The sequence below is a fragment of the Elephas maximus genome, chromosome 18 (assembly GCF_024166365.1).
Source record: "Elephas maximus indicus isolate mEleMax1 chromosome 18, mEleMax1 primary haplotype, whole genome shotgun sequence".
Taxonomy (NCBI): domain Eukaryota; kingdom Metazoa; phylum Chordata; class Mammalia; order Proboscidea; family Elephantidae; genus Elephas; species Elephas maximus.
Window position 1 is genome coordinate 32,737,381 of NC_064836.1, and position 19,757 is coordinate 32,757,137.

General features: G+C 40.9%; 2 protein-coding genes across 5 annotated transcripts in view; one reads left to right on the top strand and one right to left on the bottom strand.

Moving 5' to 3' along the window:
- Positions 1-1,447: 1,447 nt before the first annotated feature.
- On the top strand, positions 1,448-15,250 carry CCT8 (chaperonin containing TCP1 subunit 8). Its single transcript, XM_049858648.1, has 15 exons — positions 1,448-1,607; positions 4,822-4,912; positions 5,443-5,522; positions 6,981-7,130; positions 7,586-7,766; positions 7,864-7,925; positions 8,562-8,699; positions 9,558-9,736; positions 10,514-10,580; positions 10,665-10,752; positions 10,842-10,957; positions 11,430-11,501; positions 11,579-11,743; positions 12,071-12,190; positions 15,024-15,250. The coding sequence occupies exons 1-15, from the start codon at positions 1,548-1,550 to the stop codon at positions 15,099-15,101; spliced, it is 1,647 nt and encodes a 548-aa protein (XP_049714605.1). The 5' UTR covers positions 1,448-1,547; the 3' UTR covers positions 15,102-15,250.
- Positions 15,251-16,234: 984 nt separating this feature from the next.
- The window catches only part of USP16 (ubiquitin specific peptidase 16), a 30,615-nt gene continuing 27,092 nt past the window's right edge, over positions 16,235-19,757 (bottom strand). For all 4 annotated transcript variants that reach the window (XM_049858646.1, XM_049858647.1, XM_049858643.1 and 1 more), the window contains 2 exons: positions 16,770-16,926; positions 16,235-16,671 (listed from right to left, as the gene is read on the bottom strand). In XM_049858646.1, coding sequence (XP_049714603.1) covers positions 16,547-16,671; positions 16,770-16,926 — 282 coding nt within the window. In that variant the 3' untranslated portion in view covers positions 16,235-16,546. The remainder of the gene's footprint in view (positions 16,672-16,769; positions 16,927-19,757) is intronic.

Here is a 19,757-nt window from a genome sequence, read left to right on the forward strand (position 1 = left end):
TAAAAGGGATTTCCAACATCTGTCTGTCGGTTCATCATACTGTGGTGGATTTGCATGTTGCTATGAAGTTTTTTTTTTTTTTTTTATGAAGTTATAGCGGAAACCCTGGTGGCATAGTGGTTAAGTGCTACGGCTGCTAACCAAAGGGTCAGCAGTTCAAATCCTCCAGGCGCTCCTTGGAAACTCTATGGGGCAGTTCTAGGTTTTGTGAAGTTATTGGCACCAGTATTTCAAATACCAGCAGGGTCACCCATGGTGAATAGGTTTCAGCAAAGCTTCCAGACTAAGACAGTCTAGGAAGAAAGGCCCGATGATCTAAAACTTAACCAATGAAAATACTATGGATCACAACAGATTATTGTCCAATATAATGCTAGAAAATGAACTCCCTCGGTTGGTTGCTGTGTCATGGAATCAGTTTCGATTCCTAGTAGAACTGTGACAGACTAGAACTGCCCCATAGGGTATTTTTGGCTGTAATGTTTACAGGAGCAGATTGCCAGGTCTTTTCTCCATCGGACCAGCTGGGTTAGCAGTCCAGCGTGTTTTTGCCAGCTCGAAGACTCTTAAAATGCACGGTGGCCCCTAGCAATGGACTCAAACATATCAACCATCCTAAAGATGGTGCAGCACCAGGCAGTGTTTCAGTTTGTTGTACAGGTGGTCACCATGAGTCAGAGCCAACTCGAGGGCAACTAACAACGACAACAAAAGGGATTTATTTTTGCAGGAAGAAGTAGAAAACGGGAATATAGATAGTGGTTGAGAACATGCATTTTGGGTTTTTTTTTTTTCATCTGGGTAGGAATCTTGGCTTTAACATTTACTAGCTTTGTGGTCTCAGGGAAATCATTTGCCATGTGTGAACTTCAGTTTCCCCTTCTATTAAATGGAGAAAATAGTTAACTTGTTAAGACTGGCCGTTAACTAAGATACTGTGCGTAAAGCAAATAACAGAGCGTGGAATATATGAGTCATTGATACAATGCTACGTTCATTAACGAATTTAATCTTCACCTTCACGTCCCCAGCACTTCCTGCAATGCCCAGCACAGAGCCGACGCTCAATTATGTTATATATACATACATGCATATATATATATACAAACAGGTGCTCTGCCTTGGAAAGAAGAGGCACACCTGCCCTGATGTTGGTGGCTGGGTCTGGGAAATTAAGCCTGGGAGGGGGGCGTTCCCAAGTCAGAACCAACGAAAACCAAACGTTCCCGCCGACCCTAACAGCACGACGAGCTCGGATTCAAACGGCCTAGGCTTCTTGCGCATGCGTTGACCGGAAGGCGCGGCCTGCCACCCGCCCGATTGATCGACTTGATCGAAGATCGTCTGCTCGATTCTGGCTGCGGGAGCTGCCCTCGCTCTCGCGATGCTGTCGGCTGAGGATTACGCAGGGGAGAGGAGGCGTGCCCAACTGGAGCGACTGAAAGCTTGAGGCCGCGGCTCGTAGCACTCCCAGAAGGCTGTGCGCGCCCCTCGCTTCCTCCGGGAGCAGCCGAGTGAGCGCGTGAGCGGCTCTGTGCAGACCGAGCATGGCGCTTCACGTCCCCAAGGCCCCGGGCTTTGCCCAGATGCTCAAGGAAGGAGCGAAAGTAAGAGATGGAGGAAGAGGGTCAGGTGGGGGAGTCAGCGTGGGGCTGCGGCGACCTTAGCGAAGGAGAAGGGCCTAGTAACGGGCCGGACACGCTCCCCCGGCGCCGCGCGCGGGGCTGGAGAAGATTCCAGAAAGGGAGGAGTGCTCAGTAGGACTCAGCCCATCGGTCCGCGGGCATTTCAGTCCCTCCCCGGCCCGGGGAAAGGCAGGTGGGCGGAGGGGCAGGGACGGCAGATGAGGGTCGAGGCCGGCATTTGCGTTCACTTCTTGGCTGGGCGAGCGCAGAGGTCCTGGTGCACGTTTTCTCTATGCGTAAAATGGGGCTAATTTGGCTCTCCACTTTTACAGGATATTGTGAGGGTGAGAACTGCTTTGGGTCCGCGAAGCCGGTTCACGCACAGCTCTTGGCGTAGTGTTCGAGGTTATAGGATGGGAAAGAGCAAGGGGAGGGAGACGCAACGAGGAGAGCGTAGAACAAGGACCAGTTCTTGGCTGACTCTTTCCACAGGAGAACGGAGGGCTCCCCTCTGTCGCTTTTCGCTTGTAGAAGCAGGTGTTAGAGTAGGACAGACATTACATGCAATCCAAGTGGGGTCTGGCCCCAACTGCTGTGAGCTAGTTTGGTGTAGAACTTGTCCCTCTGAGTCTTGAATTCCTCGTCTTTCAGTTGAGGAGATGGGACCAGAAGACGGTACCTTTGAGTTCTAACCATGTGACTTACCTGTGTAACCCGCAAGATAACTGACACTCTGACCCAAATAAAATTATCTTGGCTTATGGTCAGGTCTTGAACGTTGGAATAATGGTGTTCTGATACTCGTTTCCCACATTTTCTTTGCCTAATTAAGGAAATACAGATCAGTGAGGTTGAATTTAAGGTTTTATGGGACGTAAAGGGGCACTAACAGTTTTAGAAAGCTAGGTTTTTACTACTTGCAGGATGTGCTTTGAGGATAACTTGGGTGTAGTAATGTCAGTGTATAATGTAAACGTTGGGGAAACAAGTTCGCTGAAATGGGCAGTGGCTGCTTCCGTAAAAAATCAGGATGAGCACTTTTCATTAATACAGGTTTGGAAAATTGTTCTGTATCACAAAACCTTATTTAAATGTCATTCAGATGCTAGTAGTTTTCTGCAGACTGCTGTATGTGAGATAATCATTCAACAAATAGGGACTTGAGGGCCTGCAATGAAAGAAATCTTAGCTCTCTTAAACTTTATATTCTTTTGGGGAAGAAATAATCAAATAAACAACAACATTTTAAATAGTTGCCTGAAGAAAACAAATAGTACTGTAGTTGAGAATGACAGAAATTAAACAAACAAAAAAACTGCCTCCCTAAAAAAAGAAGGGTCAGGGGCAAATAAAACAAATGAGATGTTTGGGGAAGAATGTTTAGCTTAGTTCTGAGTTGACAGGATGGACCAGCCAAGATCAGATGGGAGAGTGTTGAAGTAGAAAGACCCTGAGGATGGAATTAATTTGACCTGTTAAAAGAGCAGTAAGAAGGATGATGGGACTGAAGCTTACCAAGGGTAGACACAAATGATAGATGTATGTAGAGGAGCTGTAGGCCAGGGCAAGAAGCCCGGGTGGCAGAGTGGTTAAGTGCTCGCTGCTAACCAAATGGTTAGCAGCTTGAACCCACCAGTCACCCTGTGGGAGAAGGATGTGGCAGTCTTCTTCTGTAAAGATTTACAGCCCTAGAAACCCTATGGGGCAGTTCTACTCTGTCCTACAGGGTCTGTCAATTCAACTTTCAAAAATAGGACTTTTAAGAACTTCAAGAAGCAACAGGGTTTGGGGAGGTATCTGACAAAAGAATAAGTTCACCTGGAAAACTAAATATACCAGAATATCCAGAAAAGACTAGGTCGCTATGAGTCCCAGTCAACTCAGTAGCAACAGGTTTTGGTATGCAGGGGTGAGGTCTTGTTGGACCTTGTAGCCCTAAAGAGAGATTTAGGTTTTATTCTCAGAGTGATGGGAAGCCATAGAAGGGTCTTAAATACGGGAGTGATGGGGTCTGATTTATGATTTAAAACAAACAAAAAAAACCTTGTTTCCCAGGATGAGGGTGAGGGAAAAGAGCAAGAGAGGAAGCCTGGGGGTCAGACTGACTGCTGCTGTAGGAGTCCCGCTCTTTTCACTGGAGAAACTTCTGAAGGAGTGGTTGTTAAGCTTTTCTGAATCACAGCTCCTTCTATGAATATTTTTTAAGCTATGCCTTAATGTCTAGAACAACACAGTCCAGAACTTTCTGCGATGATGAAAATGTTCTATATCTGTGCCACTACGATAGCCACTATCCAGATGTGATCACTGAGCACTTGCACTGTGACAAGTACTACTGAGGAACTGAATTTATCCTAAATAGCTGTGTGTGACTAATGGCTACTGTTTAGGACATTGCGGCTCTAGAAAAATGCTCAGGTCTGCAGGAAGCTCATAAAGCCTATCTGAGGCCCCAAATTAATTCTAGCTCTGAAAAAGTCCAGTGTAAAATTTCAGAATTTTAGCATTCCCACCATTTCACCAGTTTTTCAGTTTGCGTGCTTTGGAATTGTAATTACAAGACCATTCAGAAGCCTGTGTGCTCTAGCGCCTAAGTATTTGGAGGCAGGTATTTAGCTTCATTTACTTTATGAGTGGGAATTCCCACTGGCCGTAAAGCCTAGGCTCTTAATAGAGTAAGGAAAATGTCCATACCACATTTCAACCTGTGGTTAGAAAATACAGATAAACTCTGAAAAGGTGTTCTTCCTGAAACATGTTTTGTGATCGATCTTGTACTCTTCCCCACACTGCCTTTTCACTACCTTAAAAACATATGTAGATATTATGTTTTGATGAGTAAGTGCATATCGGTGGTCCCTAAAAATGTCATGCTTTCAACTAGTGAGCAAATTTATGGTCGTTTATGAATACCCAGCACTGTGCTTTACTGATACAGGTCTGATTGTTTCAGCAGTCCTGTGAAGTAGATACTACTACCCTCATTTTATAAGTGAAAAATGTCAGGTAAATTGCCCAAGGTCATGTAGTCAGTTAACCAGATTAAGATTTGTAGCCAGCCAGTCATACTCTGAACCCCGTGTGCCAAATTCCTAAGCTGTACTACCTCTGTATTATAAGCAAAATATGCAGAGATATCCATTGCTTTGAAAATTCTTGCATGTCACTGTCTTGTGTAATGTGAAGTGTTTTACAGCATTTTTCAGGGTTGGAGGAGGCTGTCTACAGGAACATTCAGGCTTGCAAGGAGCTTGCCCAGACCACCCGTACAGCATATGGACCAAATGGTAATTCTGAATGCATTGGAATCAAAAATGACTTTTTATCCCATTGAGAACATAGAAAAATTACAGCATTTTCATCATTGAGATAATGGCTATTGTTCATTGTGATAAACTCAACATTTCTTCTAACTAAAGTGATATTATGCTATAAAGAAGAAAGTCCTCTCCCTCTTGGCTGCTACCACCAACTGAATTTATATAGATCTATAGAATAAATACACTTTTAAGTAGATATTGTTGGTCTGTTAGGCATTAATGTAATTTCTGTGTATTGAGCACTTTCTTCATGCCAGGCCTGTTTCAAATGAAAGATAAAGTATTATGAGGTGCAGTTCTGCTCTCCAGGACTTTGCAATATTGTTGAAAGAAGGTACTTGTTTTTTTAAAAAAGCGAAGTCAGTAGAAATGTGCTAAGATTTGTTATTCCCACAGTTTTACAGTGTGAATTCATTTTATAGTTCTTGACTAGGTTTTCCTGGGTATTTGGGGAAGGAATTGAATAATAATTTTTTTTTTTTTTTTTACCTTTTGAGGAATGAATAAAATGGTTATCAACCACCTGGAGAAGTTGTTTGTAACAAATGATGCAGCAACTATTTTGAGAGAGCTGGAAGTAAGTTTAAAAAGAGCTAAGAAATGTTTTGGTAATGTCAAACACTATATTTCCACACAGAAGGAAGAAGTCTTATTTTGGATTAGGTTATGGACTACAGTGCAACTTGTGAGAGCTGGGACTGCCTTGTTTTTCCAGGCCTCTCAGTGTTTTTCTGCCTTTGACAGGGTGTGGTCTTACCACTTTTCTGAAATCGCCTGTTTCAGTGGAAAATATTTGAGTTTTCTTTCTCTGACAGGTTTCTGCCTTACACAGGTCTGGCTTTCACAGGTTTTATTGTATAGCCAGTTTTTTACAAATTATATGTGTCTCCAGATTTTCTTAGTTATAAAGAGTTCTGTTTAGGTTTATGGGCACTGAGAATATCTTGTTATTTATGAAGGGATTGCTTGTGGTAAAAGTATATATGTTAATAATCAGACCTAATTGATTCTGTTATCATGTATTATAGATTGACACTGACATGAATTACCCTGTAATGTAGAATAGCTGGACCTTAAAATAGCGATTTTTAACATCAAACCATTTGTTTGACTTTGTGAAAATAAAACAGTTGATGAAATTCTGCTTTCCTGAGCTTCAGTTTTGATGTTACAGAGTCTGTAGAATGGATACTACCATCAGTGTTAGCAAGAAGTTCTGGCACCATAACACACACACAGAGCCGTTCCTTTTTTAGCTCGTCTGTAATTGAAGGATTACGTGTTCAATCTCAGAGTTTTTTGTAAGCTTAGCCATTAAACTACGAGAAGTTAATCCTGTATTCTAAATGAAACTCTGTAGATACATTAACATTTCTTTAATCTCTTAAATAGCAACATATCCTTAAAGATACTGGACAAACGTTAACAGAATCTCCATGAGGGGACTTAGTGAATGTTGATGATGTACACAGTGATGCAGAATGGGAATACTGTCTGCATATTAAGAACCATGGTATTGACTTTTTAGGTGTTTGTCTTTTGTGTTTTTTTCTTTTGATAAAATTTTATATTTCCTTTTTTTTTTTTTTTTTAAATTATGAGTGATGCCCCTTACAACAAGAACATGCACACAAAGTTGAGACTCATGATGAAGGAAGGTGGTGCCTGTCTTCGCTCTCCCAAAGCCTTTTTTAAAAAAATGCCTAGATTTAGTGGTTGAAGTTATTTTGTTTTTTTAATTTAATGAACATGTAGTGATGTGCTGAACCTCACAGAAAGGTGACTGACATCAAAAGAGGTGCACTAGGAAGTTAGATTCGTTCACAGTGATGCATTTCTGTGGGTAGGCCCAGAGAGAACTGCTTTTTTTTCTTGTGATCACACTGTAAGTAATGTATAGCAGTGGGATCAAGTGGAGTTACATGGCCCCCAAGAAAATAGTCTTCATTTAGAAGAAATGGACATGAACAGTTTTGTACAGCTTTAAGGATAAAATGTTTCAATTCGGTATTTAAATTGAAACCTCTTCCACCAGGTACAACATCCTGCTGCAAAAATGATTGTAATGGCCTCTCACATGCAAGAGCAGGAGGTTGGAGATGGCACGAACTTTGTTCTGGTGTTTGCCGGCGCTCTTCTGGAATTAGCTGAAGAGCTTCTGAGAATTGGCCTTTCTGTTTCAGAGGTGAGTGTTTCTGTATAACTTCTATTTAATTTTTGCTTACATGTACCTACTGCTTTAAATTTAAATAAAAATTATTATCATAGTAATAGTTAATATTGATTGAGTTTATTCTTGCAAGGCATTGTAGTACACATACTTGACATTTATTATTTTATCCTCACAAGACCGCTGTGAGTGAGGCCTATCAAAATAAACCCTGTTTTATATTACATGAGGAGAGTGAGATGGAAGCTTAAAAAAAAAAACCTCACCCCAGATCTTGTAGCTAGGAGGTGGTGGAGTTAGGGCTCAAATTGGAGCTGTCACCAGGGCCTACACACTTCCCTACTAGATTCTACCATATGTGTTTGGGGAGGGGTGGAGGGGGGGACATGCTTCATTGTTTTATAATGAAAATACCCGTTTCTCTTGAAGAGTAGTTCCTCTGTCTATGTTTTGGTTCCTTAACGTTTCAGGTCATAGAAGGTTATGAAATAGGCTGTAGAAAAGCCCATGAGATTCTTCCTGATTTGGTATGTTGTTCTGCAAAAAGCCTTCGAGATGTTGATGAAGTCTTATCTCTCCTGCGCACCTCCGTCATGAGTAAACAGTATGGGAATGAAGGGTTTCTGGCCAAGCTTATTGCTCAGGCATGTGGTAAGTCAGTATCAGTAAACGCCAAGGGCTCACATAAAAATGTCTGTTTTCTCTCTTGTTCCCACATCCTTTCTAATATGTCTCATTTTCTTAACAGTGTCTATTTTTCCTGATTCCGGCCATTTCAATGTTGATAACATCAGAGTTTGTAAAATTCTGGTAAGTTGAGAAAATGTGTAACGTTACCTAGATAAGTCCTTATTCTTTGGAAAAGAGAATGTCTGTGTTATATACCCTAAGTATTAGCTCATGTTTTGGACACTTAGGACTTACTGCCTTTGGAAAGGTGCATCAGCTTACAGCGTTTTGGTATTTCCAGGTGATGATACCACTGCCTTTTAAATTGGAAAAGGGTATTGACATCATAACATTGTGAAGTCAGCATTTTTCTGTGACAGCTTTCAGGTTAAAACGGTGCATAAACAAAACAATTTCTTTTGTATTCATGACTTAGGCAATTTTGAATGGAATGAAGGTTGTCCTGTTGCTTTATGATAAAACTCACACTTGGATGTGATGTTAGTGTTGCGTTAAGAGTATGTTTTTGATAAAAGTACGTGCTTGATACAGTAAAATAGACAAGTGTAATATTTGCACGTTGGCATTCTGATTGTTAATATAGTTGGTGGCTGCTGCCTCAAGCAGAGTGTAAGTGCTGTGCTTTCCCCCCAGAGTCACTGCCTTGGTGTGGTCTTTTAGAAAAGGCTGCTTTTGGTATGTACCAAGTCAACAGCTTAGCCCTAATATCATTTCTGTGAACTCGCTGTTCCATGATGTCGGTGTTCCCCTCTGTAGGGCTCTGGTGTCTATTCCTCATCAGTGTTACATGGCATGGTTTTTAAGAAGGAAACCGAAGGTGATGTAACATCTGTCAAAGATGCAAAAATAGCAGTGTACTCGTGTCCTTTTGATGGCATGATAACAGAAACTAAGGTACGTAGACTTCAAAACCTTAAAATTCAACATCAGAATTTGAGATTGTCTTTTTCAGATTAATGTTTCATGATTCTGAAGTTGTGAGGTAGAATTTGCTCTTTTCCAGTGACTACTGCATAATTACTGAGAACTGCTGGGTCATATCTTTTTAAAATCCAGTGTATAGTTTTTGAATTTCTAAGTTCGCAAAAATACTAGAAAAACTACAGTGGCAATATTGTTTATATACTAACGTACAGACCTTGACTTTAAGTAGAGCCTGTGCATTCTCTCCCTGGAGATAATGGGAGTGCCTGTACTATGCTCTTCAGGAAAAGCGTTACTTAGAAAGATGCTCCAGACAGTCTGAAACAGAGTTTTGTTGAGGGAATTTGAAATTGACAAGTCTTCTAAAATGTATATTAAAAAATTTGAAGTTTATGGTTATAGGTTGCTTGTCTTCTTCCTAGAACTCTTGAGATGCAAGTTGTTGGCTTAAAATTCTTTTGATGAAAGAGGAGGTGTTTGGCATTTAGTTCACATATTTTAAAAGTTTGAGAATAATAATTGTTGTTTTGATGACATGAATTGCCCTTTGTCAAAAGAGAGAACACGTAGAGACCTGTCCAACATATCTAACCTAACAGTCCTTCCCCAGCTTTCCCACCACAGTGCATCTGGTTCTGAGGGTGAAAGTCTAGTAGCAAGCTGAGCTTCTATTGATTTCATGTAGATTTTGTATTTTGCATCAAAATTCATTTTTATCTTCACATTTTCTGTTTTTTAAATTATTTCCTTAGTAAAATGTTACCTGTGACTTGAACACCAGAGTACTGAAATAGTTTAAAGTGAGTGCGTGCATGCTTGTTTTGCCAGGGAACAGTACTGATAAAGACTGCTGAAGAACTGATGAATTTTAGTAAAGGAGAAGAAAATCTCATGGATGCACAAGTCAAAGCTATTGCTGATACCGGTGCAAATGTCATCGTAACAGGTGGCAAAGTGGCAGACATGGCTCTTCATTATGCAAACAAATACAATACCATGTTGGTGAGGTACGAAGAAGCTGTGCTCTGTTAACCTGTATTATAAATTGTTATTTGGTGGTGGTTCAACAATTCAACCAACTGGGAGGACTTTTAGGAAAGGAAAAGTAAGCTGTCAGATCAAATAGCAAAGGGGTTTAACCTGGTGCAGGGGAAGAGGAAACAGCTCTGAGGGAGCTGACATTTAAGCTGAGAGCCGAAGATAGATCAACAGATGGGTGCCACTTAGGGAGAGGGAAAGATTTCCAAGCAAAAGAAATAACTTGTTACAGAGACCGGATGAAGCTTTTGTGCTCAATTGAGTGGGGTCAGGAACACACTTCAGTCCGTAAACACATTTATGGGCATTCTGAACGACTTGTCTACCCATTCCTGCCTCTGCCACCATCCGTAGCACCCACTCCAATGTGCAGAGTAAATCACCTCCACAGACGTGATTTTGCAAGTGAAGCAAACGTTTTCTGTATACTTTTGAGTTCTACAAGGGCTTCTCCTAAGGTGACTCCAGTTCTCCCAGTTCTAGAAAAACAACATTAAAAGCATATGACGCAGCCTTAAGATGTGGCAATGCTGGCAGGCTAGGCCCACTCCCAGTTACAGGAGTCGGCCTTTCTCCCTTGGCGCACAGTGCAATCCAACGTCGTGTTCTGGGCTGGAACATACGGGGTCAAAAGATGTGATTTGGGCCAGTGCAGTTTCCTGTGTGACTTCTGCATTTTACTTTATCTAGTGGAATTAAAACGTCTATTGAATTCTGTTTTTTTGTTTTGTTTTATTTTTTTAAAGACTGAACTCAAAATGGGATCTCAGAAGACTATGTAAAACAGTTGGTGCTATAGCTCTTCCTAGATTGGTATGTATCTTGAAAAACATTAAAAGGTGGTTGAACATACTTGGATTATTTTTTTTTTTACAATGGTCTTTTTTTCTCTTCCAGACTCCACCTGTCCCTGAAGAGTTGGGCCATTGTGACAGTGTTTATCTCTCAGAAGTTGGAGACACACAGGTGGTTGTCTTTAAGCATGGTATGTAGTAATAGTAAAATCTGTTTATATAAATGTGAGATGTTTATTTTCTTTTACTTAATCCTCAAATATATTTAATTTATTGACAGAAAAGGAAGATGGTGCCATTTCCACCATAGTACTCCGAGGCTCTACCGACAATCTCATGGATGACATAGAAAGGGCAGTTGATGATGGTGTGAATACTTTCAAAGTTCTCACGAGGGTCAGTATTAGCAGTTCTTTTCCTTAGTAATTTATAAGACCTTAAAAACATATTGGCAGACTCCTGAACACCGTGAGATCATCACAATAAACAGCCCGTGTAAAGCAGGATTTTTGTGCCCACTGCTGATGAGTATGATAGCTTTCCAGAATGACTACACAAAAGGGAGATATGTTGCAAAGGTAGGCTATTTGTTTCTTAAACTGTCTCAGGTGTAGTTTATTACCATGTACCTTCACTTGCTGCCACACTGTGATTAGCGCCATATCTGTGCCATTCACATTCTTTCCTGGCCTCCCTTTCCTTGTATCAAACACTGCACAGTAAGGGAATTTGCCCAGATGGCTCAACCCTTACAAAGTTTGTAATGACAACAAGTAATTTTTTTTTTTTAGTCTGGTAGAGTAATGGAAGCTGGAAAAATGAACAACCTGCCTCTTGGTGATTCTGGGTGTGTTGCTCTTTATTACAGGACAAACGTCTTGTACCTGGAGGTGGAGCTACAGAAATTGAGTTGGCCAAACAGATCACATCATATGGAGAGGTACAGTTTTCTCTGAATTAATCAATTTTTTATCATTGCTTGAATAAAATATAATAATAAACACATTTTTGATTTAGACTTGTCCTGGACTTGAACAGTACGCTATTAAGAAGTTTGCTGAGGCATTTGAAGCTATTCCCCGGGCACTGGCAGAAAATTCTGGTGTTAAGGCCAATGAAGTCATCTCTAAACTTTATGCAGTACATCAAGAAGGAAATAAAAATGTTGGATTAGATATTGAGGTATGGAGGAGAAAAAAACTACAAACTTGAATTGTTTTATTTTGTGAGTGTACAGCCTAAAAATAGAGGCAGTAGGCTTTAACTAAAAAGACATTTAGTGAGAAGTCTTGTTGATTTGTAAGTAAATGATTTCCTTAACAATTAGTGCTTACATAGTTATCTGGTAAGAAAATCCAGTTCTCTTTCTGTTTTGGGGGTAGTGTGTTAGTTACTCCTAATGGGTTACTTTTCTGGTACTGTTGAAGGAGCCATGCGTTTTTGTTGAGCATAAGCATTTTCACATAAAAGCACTTGAGGTGGAAAATGAAGGTTGTTTTGTGTTGACAGGCTGAAGTCCCTGCTGTGAAGGACATGTTGGAAGCTGGTGTTCTGGATACCTACCTGGGGAAATACTGGGCCATCAAGCTAGCGACCAATGCCGCCATCACCGTACTGAGAGTCGATCAGGTGAGTGACAGGCGGAGTTGCAATCCGTAAAGATGCTGATTTTCAGGGGATTTCTACTTCCATGAAACGAGAACATAGCATAGCTCTAATTCCATTTAAAGGAGTATTCCTTACCATTACATCTTAGGTTCGTTAAAGTGCCACAGATATTTTTTTTTCTATTGGAATTATAGCTTTAAATGTATTGAATGTATTTTAACTAATTTAAAATGAAGGTTTTTCCAGTGAAGGAAACCTTTTGATATCTTTAAATTGGAATGGGTAGAACAAATCTGATCTAGATCCATAGTTTTCCAACTTTTCTGTTAGCCTTAGAACTATTTCCATAGGTAATCAAGAGAAAGTATAATACAGGGCATATGTGAGGATCGTAAAGCCCTGAAGCAGACATTGCAGACTACTAGCTAGAGGAATCGAAGCCTCTGGTTATTTGTGGGCAGGACCGTGGCGTTTACAGTTTTTCTGCTGTGACACTATGGCTTGAAGTACTCAAGTTATCTTAGAAGTGCTCCTATCAGCATGTCTACCCCCCTTTTTTTTTGTTTTGGAGCAAACATGGCAGAGGGGACCATGAGACTGTTCTGTATGTGGAGGTGAACTAGAATTCCTAATTATCTTCCAGAAGGTGTTTGTCAGTAAACTTAATGAGATGGCATTTCTCCACAAAATTCTCGAAGTAACGATTAAACCGTGAATTATTTTAAGTACTTCGTATTAGAAAATTATAATTGCTAGAAGCATGGTACAAAATCGTTGAGCAAAAATTATGCCAAATTATTCAGTCTTGGGAGAAGCAAGCCCTAGGTGGACATTACTGGAAAGGATGTTAGACTTAATTCTGGGCATAATCACATCAGTGGTAATTATAGCAAATTTTAGCTTGGGATAAGGAAGAACTTTTTCATAACCAGAAATGACCAAAACGGAACCAGAGTAGTTTCTACATTGGAAATGAGCAGAAGCTGGATGCGTATCTATCATTTATTATTAGGGAGTTCTCTATCGCTGATGTCTCTAACTAGAGGTGGTGGTAGAGTAACGCTGAATAATTTAAACCATTTTCTCAGAAAAGATGTTTTGTAATTAAAAAAGCGTAGAAAGTTTTCAGTGGAGAAATGTTTTTGGAGCTATTAATAAAAGCCTAAAGAAATGTTATACAAGTAAATATGGCTAAGAATAGAGCGGGGAACCAAAAAGAGAAGGGAACAAGAGAAGCTAAATAGACTGAAGCTTGCAGTAAGCAGAAATTCTGGTAGTGAAAGTTCCTTAACTGGGGAGCTTTTTGAATATCCGTTATCCAAGCAAGGCAGTAAGCATAATCCTTGGTCACAAAGGCCCATCTGAATTTTGGTTTAATGGCAAACCTGTTTTATAGAAAGGGGAAGTTGCTGATACGTACCTGTGGCCTTTGTACTATACACACAGAAGGTATCTGAAGAAGCCATCTGACTTTATTAACCAGATTTAGTACCATAATGAACTTTATTACTTTAAAAACCGGCTGTACCTAATTTTGTGCAGTAGATACATTCTGGAGATTTGCAAACCAGACTTCAAGCATTGGGCAGTTTAATCTTTTTTTAAATGTTTGTTTCACTGGCTCTCAGTGTCCTCAAATCATCAGCATCACTCTTACCTAAGAACTTGTTAAAAAATTCTCAAACCCATGGAATTAGATGCTGTTGAGGGAGGCCTAGCCATCTATTTCAGTACGCCCTCCAGATGATTATGAGACCCACTCAAGTTTGAGGACTGCTCTTCTAGTCTTTTGAAGTCAAGATATATTTATGTTCTAAAATTATATTTACTGTCTTTGATTCATCCTGAATTTATTCTCAGTAAAATTTTATTCCAAGAATGTCAGGTTTGGAATTCTAGGTATGTTGTTAATTGCTACTTAATTACAGGAGCTTCTAAAAAGGAGTAGAGAATACTGAAGATAGTAGTAAAGGTGCTTTTTACAGTTTATGTTCCTTGAAACACAAGCCAGGCCCATTGATGTCACATGGAATTTGGGAAGCAGTGAATATCATAATCCCAATTTGGAGATTTAGCGTGTGGATGATGAGGTTCAGAGAGGTTCTATGAGGAAAGGCAGTTTTGTTTAATTTAGCTTGTACCAAATTTATTTGAGCCTAAAGCTATTTTTTTTTTTTACCACAACTTAAAAAAAAAAGACAATCTTTTGCAAATGCTTGATGATTATATAGTTGGAAAATGCTGGCTTAGCACTGATGAAATAAACTTAAGTTACCAAAGAACTAGAAACTTGGACTTTTGTGAACACTTCCTGCCACTTGAATGGTCCTTACTTGCAGGTAATAGGAAATGTCAGTGTTGAACCTAATACATATATGTATTTATGTATCACCTGCTTTAAATTATAATGGCAAAACTGGCGGGTGGACCTAAAGCTCCTAAACCACAAGGAAATTGGGATAAAGATGCTTGGCAAGATGTACCTCATATATAAATAGCAAGTCAGGTGCCAAACGGACTTTCAGAAGTCACAGTGCCTGCCAACATCGTCACATTCAACTTAACCGAGCTACTGAGCGCGTGCCTTAGAACGCGCTTTGCTGACATGGGTTTTGTTGCTTTGTTGTCCAGGAAGGCAGGAAGCTCAGTGGTGCTCGAAGTTTGCAGGTTAATTTCTGATAAGGAATCTAACAAACTTTGTGCTGCGGGGTTTCGTGTGTGGCACATGATAGATTAGCAAAATGATTGCTTCATCTTCAGTCAGGCTAATAAGATACTTTAAGTGTGCTCTTTCTCTTCCTTTTAAAGGCTGAGTTTATGAAACCGTACTTTTTGTGTTTGTTTTGTTGTATAGATCATCATGGCAAAACCAGCTGGTGGGCCCAAGCCTCCAAGTGGGAAGAAGGACTGGGATGATGACCAAAATGAATAGCTTAACTTTATTGTAGGTGGTTATGTTCGTAGTAGTCTAGGAATTGCCCAAGGTTTTCTTATTCTCCTTAAATTAAGAAGTGCTTTGTGTTTATATTCTCAGCTGGATGATACAATAAATGTGTTATTACTATCAAAGCCTCATCGTCTGATGACCACTGTTACTGGATCTTAAATGAAAACATCTTAAATGTCTGTTTCATGTAAATGTTGAATGATCTAGGGAGAGCTTGAGAGCATGTGATGAAGTGTTTAACTGACCCTTTATGTAAAAAGTTTGCTGATCCCTGGGCTAGATTTCCAGAGTTTTCTCACTCCAGAAATACTAACGCTCTTACGGGACTTCTTAACAGTAGCATCAGTGAGTGAGCTGCTGAATGGTAGACTCAGTACAGACAGTCTCGGAGCAGCTGGGGTTAATGGAAAGTTGATGGATTATCAGGAAGGTAACAAACGAGATCCTCGTCATAGAACTGAAAATACATTTCCTGATGTGTAAAATTAAGTCAAGTTTCATAAAGTAGGGCCTATTTTTCCTTTAGATCAATAAGGATTGTTGAAAAAGCAAAAACAATTGTAAACAGTTTATGTAAGATTCCTGAATAACACCGTTTGAAATTTTATGTTTTTGATATTCTTCGGAAGGAATTTTGGAGGTAAATATGGCTGACTGGTCTTGATTAACTCAAGGTGTTAGGGTGGTATGTCTCTCAGGACTGTCCCAGCAAGGAGAGGGTTAACTAGGATAACAAGGAAAAGCCTAAACGAGAACCTTACCAGAAGCTTAGACATGCTGGTGTCCTTAAGGCTCTTTGAGTTGCATGCAGCTGAAATGGTAAAAGACAGTACACAGGCTTCTCTGGCAGGCTGGCGTGAAGGGGACCCTGGTCCCAGTTACATACACTCTAAGGAGTGCAGCTATTGAGCTAGTACCCAGATTTTCTCCCTGGGCTCAGTGCCACTGCACAGGCACATGCAGAACTGGGCCTGTGCCCTGGCTTACGCGCACTGCCAGGCGTCAGAAGGCCTGGAGCCAAGTTTCTCCCAATTCTGTACTGCCTACTGACACGCCTGTACTAAAGTGTCATTAGCTGGCTTGAAACTTTTTTTTAAATAGTTACTTGGTAGAGTAAGTCAATACAACTTAAAATCTTCCAATAAAACAGGTTTCTGGGGTAAGTCAGTTTATTGATGTGTTTCAACCCAGCACCCACACATGTTAAACACAGAGGACTTAAGTAACTCAGAACTTCCAGAAACTGGAAGCGGGTAAAAACCACTAAGTTTTTAGGCATTCTCCCTTCAGTATTTTCAAGGAACATGATTTCTTCTGGCATGTTCTTAGTTTTAAGTGAATGTAATTTAACTTTAGTCTTTACTTTTTATTATTACAGCTTTTATAAAAGCCATAAACATGTTTCTGGAAAAAGTCCTTTTTTGAAACCGTTACAATATTCTCTCATAAAACAGGAGGTACGCTTGTGAGCTCAGGACTTTAGTTGTGGGCACAGCTTGCACGTGTGTGTCGCTGATGTGAAACCACTGCCCTTTAGTTGATTCCATTTCAAAATCTGTCAAGAGGAAATGTGACATTAAATACAAATGGGAAGACTCAAGTTCATTATTTTTTGGTTTTGCCATAATGCTGGAATTTTCCAAGATGCCCTACCTTGTGGAATGTCACCGTGGAGAACAAGGTTAGAGAGATGGCTGTTTGCAGTCCTTGCCTTGGCGTAGGCAGTATAGTGTCCAGACCTCATAGTGCCACTGTGCTCAACGACTCCGTATAAGGAATAGAGTACCCTTGTATTTTCTTCAGCGACATTCTTTAAAAATGAAGAGAATTCGAAAGTGTTAGTTCTTGTCCCAGTTACACAGATTCTGCTGGCAAGATGATTTTAAACTGTTTGAGAATACAGAAATCATTCGTGAGTCTCTGACCTTAACTGTTTCTCCCTTCCTCTTCTCAGCCTCCTTGCTAATACCTCACGTAGGTTTTTACTGGAAGTTGTCACTACCATCTCTCTGCTGGAAGAACCATAAACCTCAGGCCATTTGGAATCCATTTGTTTATTCAGATAGTGAACAACTGAAATTGTTCCTTAAGCAACTTTTGGGATCAGATAATTCCTGAATACCTTAATATCCCTACCTACTATCCTGGTCCCTGCCCAGAAATGTAAGCCTTTGACAGGAGGCAGTAGCACCCCTTACATTTTCAAACGCTCTCTAGAAGTTGGTGAGAAGCACATTCACCGTGTCTCAAGGGCTCACTTACTCCTACAGACATCCGAGAGTGGACCCCGCTTGCCACAGGGCTGGGAAAGGGACAAGCATTCTCTCAGCGCCCCAGGGCCACTTCCAGACAACTATTCCATTACATTCTCTTGTAGAAAGCCCTCCTGGATAGGATTCATGGCTCTTCAGCTGTACTGTCTGTAAGCACCCAAATTCACTGGAGAACTTGATACTTGGCCACCCCGAGTCCCATCAGGTTCCTCAAGGACTTCAGGGCCACGTGGATGAATCTCAGGGTCTTTTCGCTGCCATTGCATTTTAGCCCACCACAACCTGGACTATTCTGGATTTGGGTCATCACTCAGAAGTTTGACCTCAGATATCATACTAATTGTCTAGTTTTGGTCCACAATCCTTCCAACTCTAATCTTTCTTATTCTGTATCTTTACACCAAAAACCCAAACCCACTGTTGTCGAGTTGATTCTGACTAATAGCAACCTTACAGGACAGAGGAGAACTGTCCCATAGGGTTTCCAAGGCTGAAACTTTACGGGAGCAGACTGGCACATCTTTCTCCAATCCTCATTTTCTCCTGGCCTATGAAGCCTCCTTTGGTGTCCCATACGAAGTCTAGACCTTTCCTACTCAAAACGTGGTCCCTGGACTGGCAGCATCTGCCATCACCTGACAGTGTCCTAGAAATGCAGACTCTCAGACTCCAACCCAGACCTACTGAACCAGAGTTTGTATTTTAACAAGGTTCCCAGGTAATGCATACGCACATTAAAGCTTGAGACGTCAGACCACATGCATCACTCTTGGAAATAACCTCTTCTCTTATACCTAACACCAACCTTGTCATCACACCCAATTCAATACAAATCCCACCTTGAATCTCTGATCCCATACCCAGACAGCTGTTGCTGCTAAGGAACATACGTATACACTGAGCGTATAAATGTTACGTAACCATGCAGACTGGTAAACTTAGGATCTTCCACCTCATCAGGGGCCTTCATGTAACTATACAATCTTGTCTTTAGTTAGCTTCTCATCCATGGATGCCCTTCGCAGCAACTGGCCTAAACTTCCGCCCTCTTCCAGTTCTAGGTGCCACGAGTCGATTCTGATTCATGGTGACCCCACGTGTGTCAGAGTTGGACTGTGCTCCATGACGTTTTCAATGACTGACTTTTCAGATGTAGATCGCCGGGCATTTCTTCCAAGGTGCCTCTCGGTGGGCTCAACCTCCAACCTTTCGGTTAGCAGCTGAGTGCCGTAACCATTTGCACCACCCAGGGCGTCCTCACCACTCTTAAGCCTCTCCCTATCCCCCACCCCCTAGTCTCTACAGTTGACCTCACCTCCCACTGCAGGAACAATGAGAGACAACCTACCCAACTACAGGCTGCCCATTCTCAGGAAGGTGAGGTATCACCTCCCTTCTGTTCAAAGACGAAACTCCAACTTATGGTCCTCATCCTGGTCCCAGTGGCCTCCAGAGCCTTGCTCAGTCAGTTATCCCTCTTTTCCACACCTTCAACTTCTAGTTTTTCCTCTTGGCCTGCAAACCTACTTAAGTCTCCCAGACAGTTGATGAAACAACAAAAATTCATCCATCCACCACTTTTTCCTTCTGAGCCAAGCCTGTTAACATATCTTACATACTCCATTTCCAATATTTTGACTGATTTCTCAACCCAGTGAAGGTCCCTACCCTGCTCTTGCAAAATTTCCCATGACCTTTATATTATCTAATGCATAAAGACTTCCTAGCCCTTGTCTCTGACACTCTGACCCTGAGGCCACTTAGTCCTCTCCTTGAAAGTGGAACACAGGACAATGGCATTTTACACAGAAGAGGAAACCCTGATGACCTTGATTTAAAACAAACCCGGCCAAAGGTACTTCTGTTTACCAGCTGAAGTAGCCCTGCCCTGTGGTATTAACATAATAATAATAACCCACTCTATATACCAGCTCTGAAATTATACTTTTCTTTGAGAATTTTTAATTGGGAGAGGGGAGGGGGAACAAGCATCATTTCGAATTTTGTACAAAAATTAAGACTTTTATCAATACATTCATATTGCAGTATTTGAAATCTGCAAGTAGTACAAATCAACTACTCCAGTATAGCCACTCTGACTCCAGCTTCTTCAAGACAGAGTTCTTTCAGATCCTCTTGGAGCTATACCTCTTCCATGCAGACCCTCCCCAGAATTCAGTTCTTGGCCATCCCTTCTCTTTCTCCCTCCACGTTCTGAACCAGAGAGCCTATCCTCTCATGGTGTTGATTACCTCCTCTGTGTTGATTTCCTCATTTTTTTCTCCACCCCTAACCTCCCTCCCTGCTTCAGACATGTGCATCCAAATGTTTTCTAGACATAACCACATGAATATTTCAAAGATACCTG

What these genes read in the sequence shown, in the direction of transcription:
- CCT8 (XM_049858648.1), top strand. Translation starts at nt 1,548, where the DNA reads ATGGCGCTTCACGTCCCCAAGGCCCCGGGCTTTGCCCAGATGCTCAAG. An exon ending in TACAGCATATGGACCAAATG is followed by an intron (nt 4,913 to 5,442) that starts GTAATTCTGAAT and finishes TTACCTTTTGAG; the next exon opens with GAATGAATAAAATGGTTATC. An exon ending in CTATTTTGAGAGAGCTGGAA is followed by an intron (nt 5,523 to 6,980) that starts GTAAGTTTAAAA and finishes CTCTTCCACCAG; the next exon opens with GTACAACATCCTGCTGCAAA.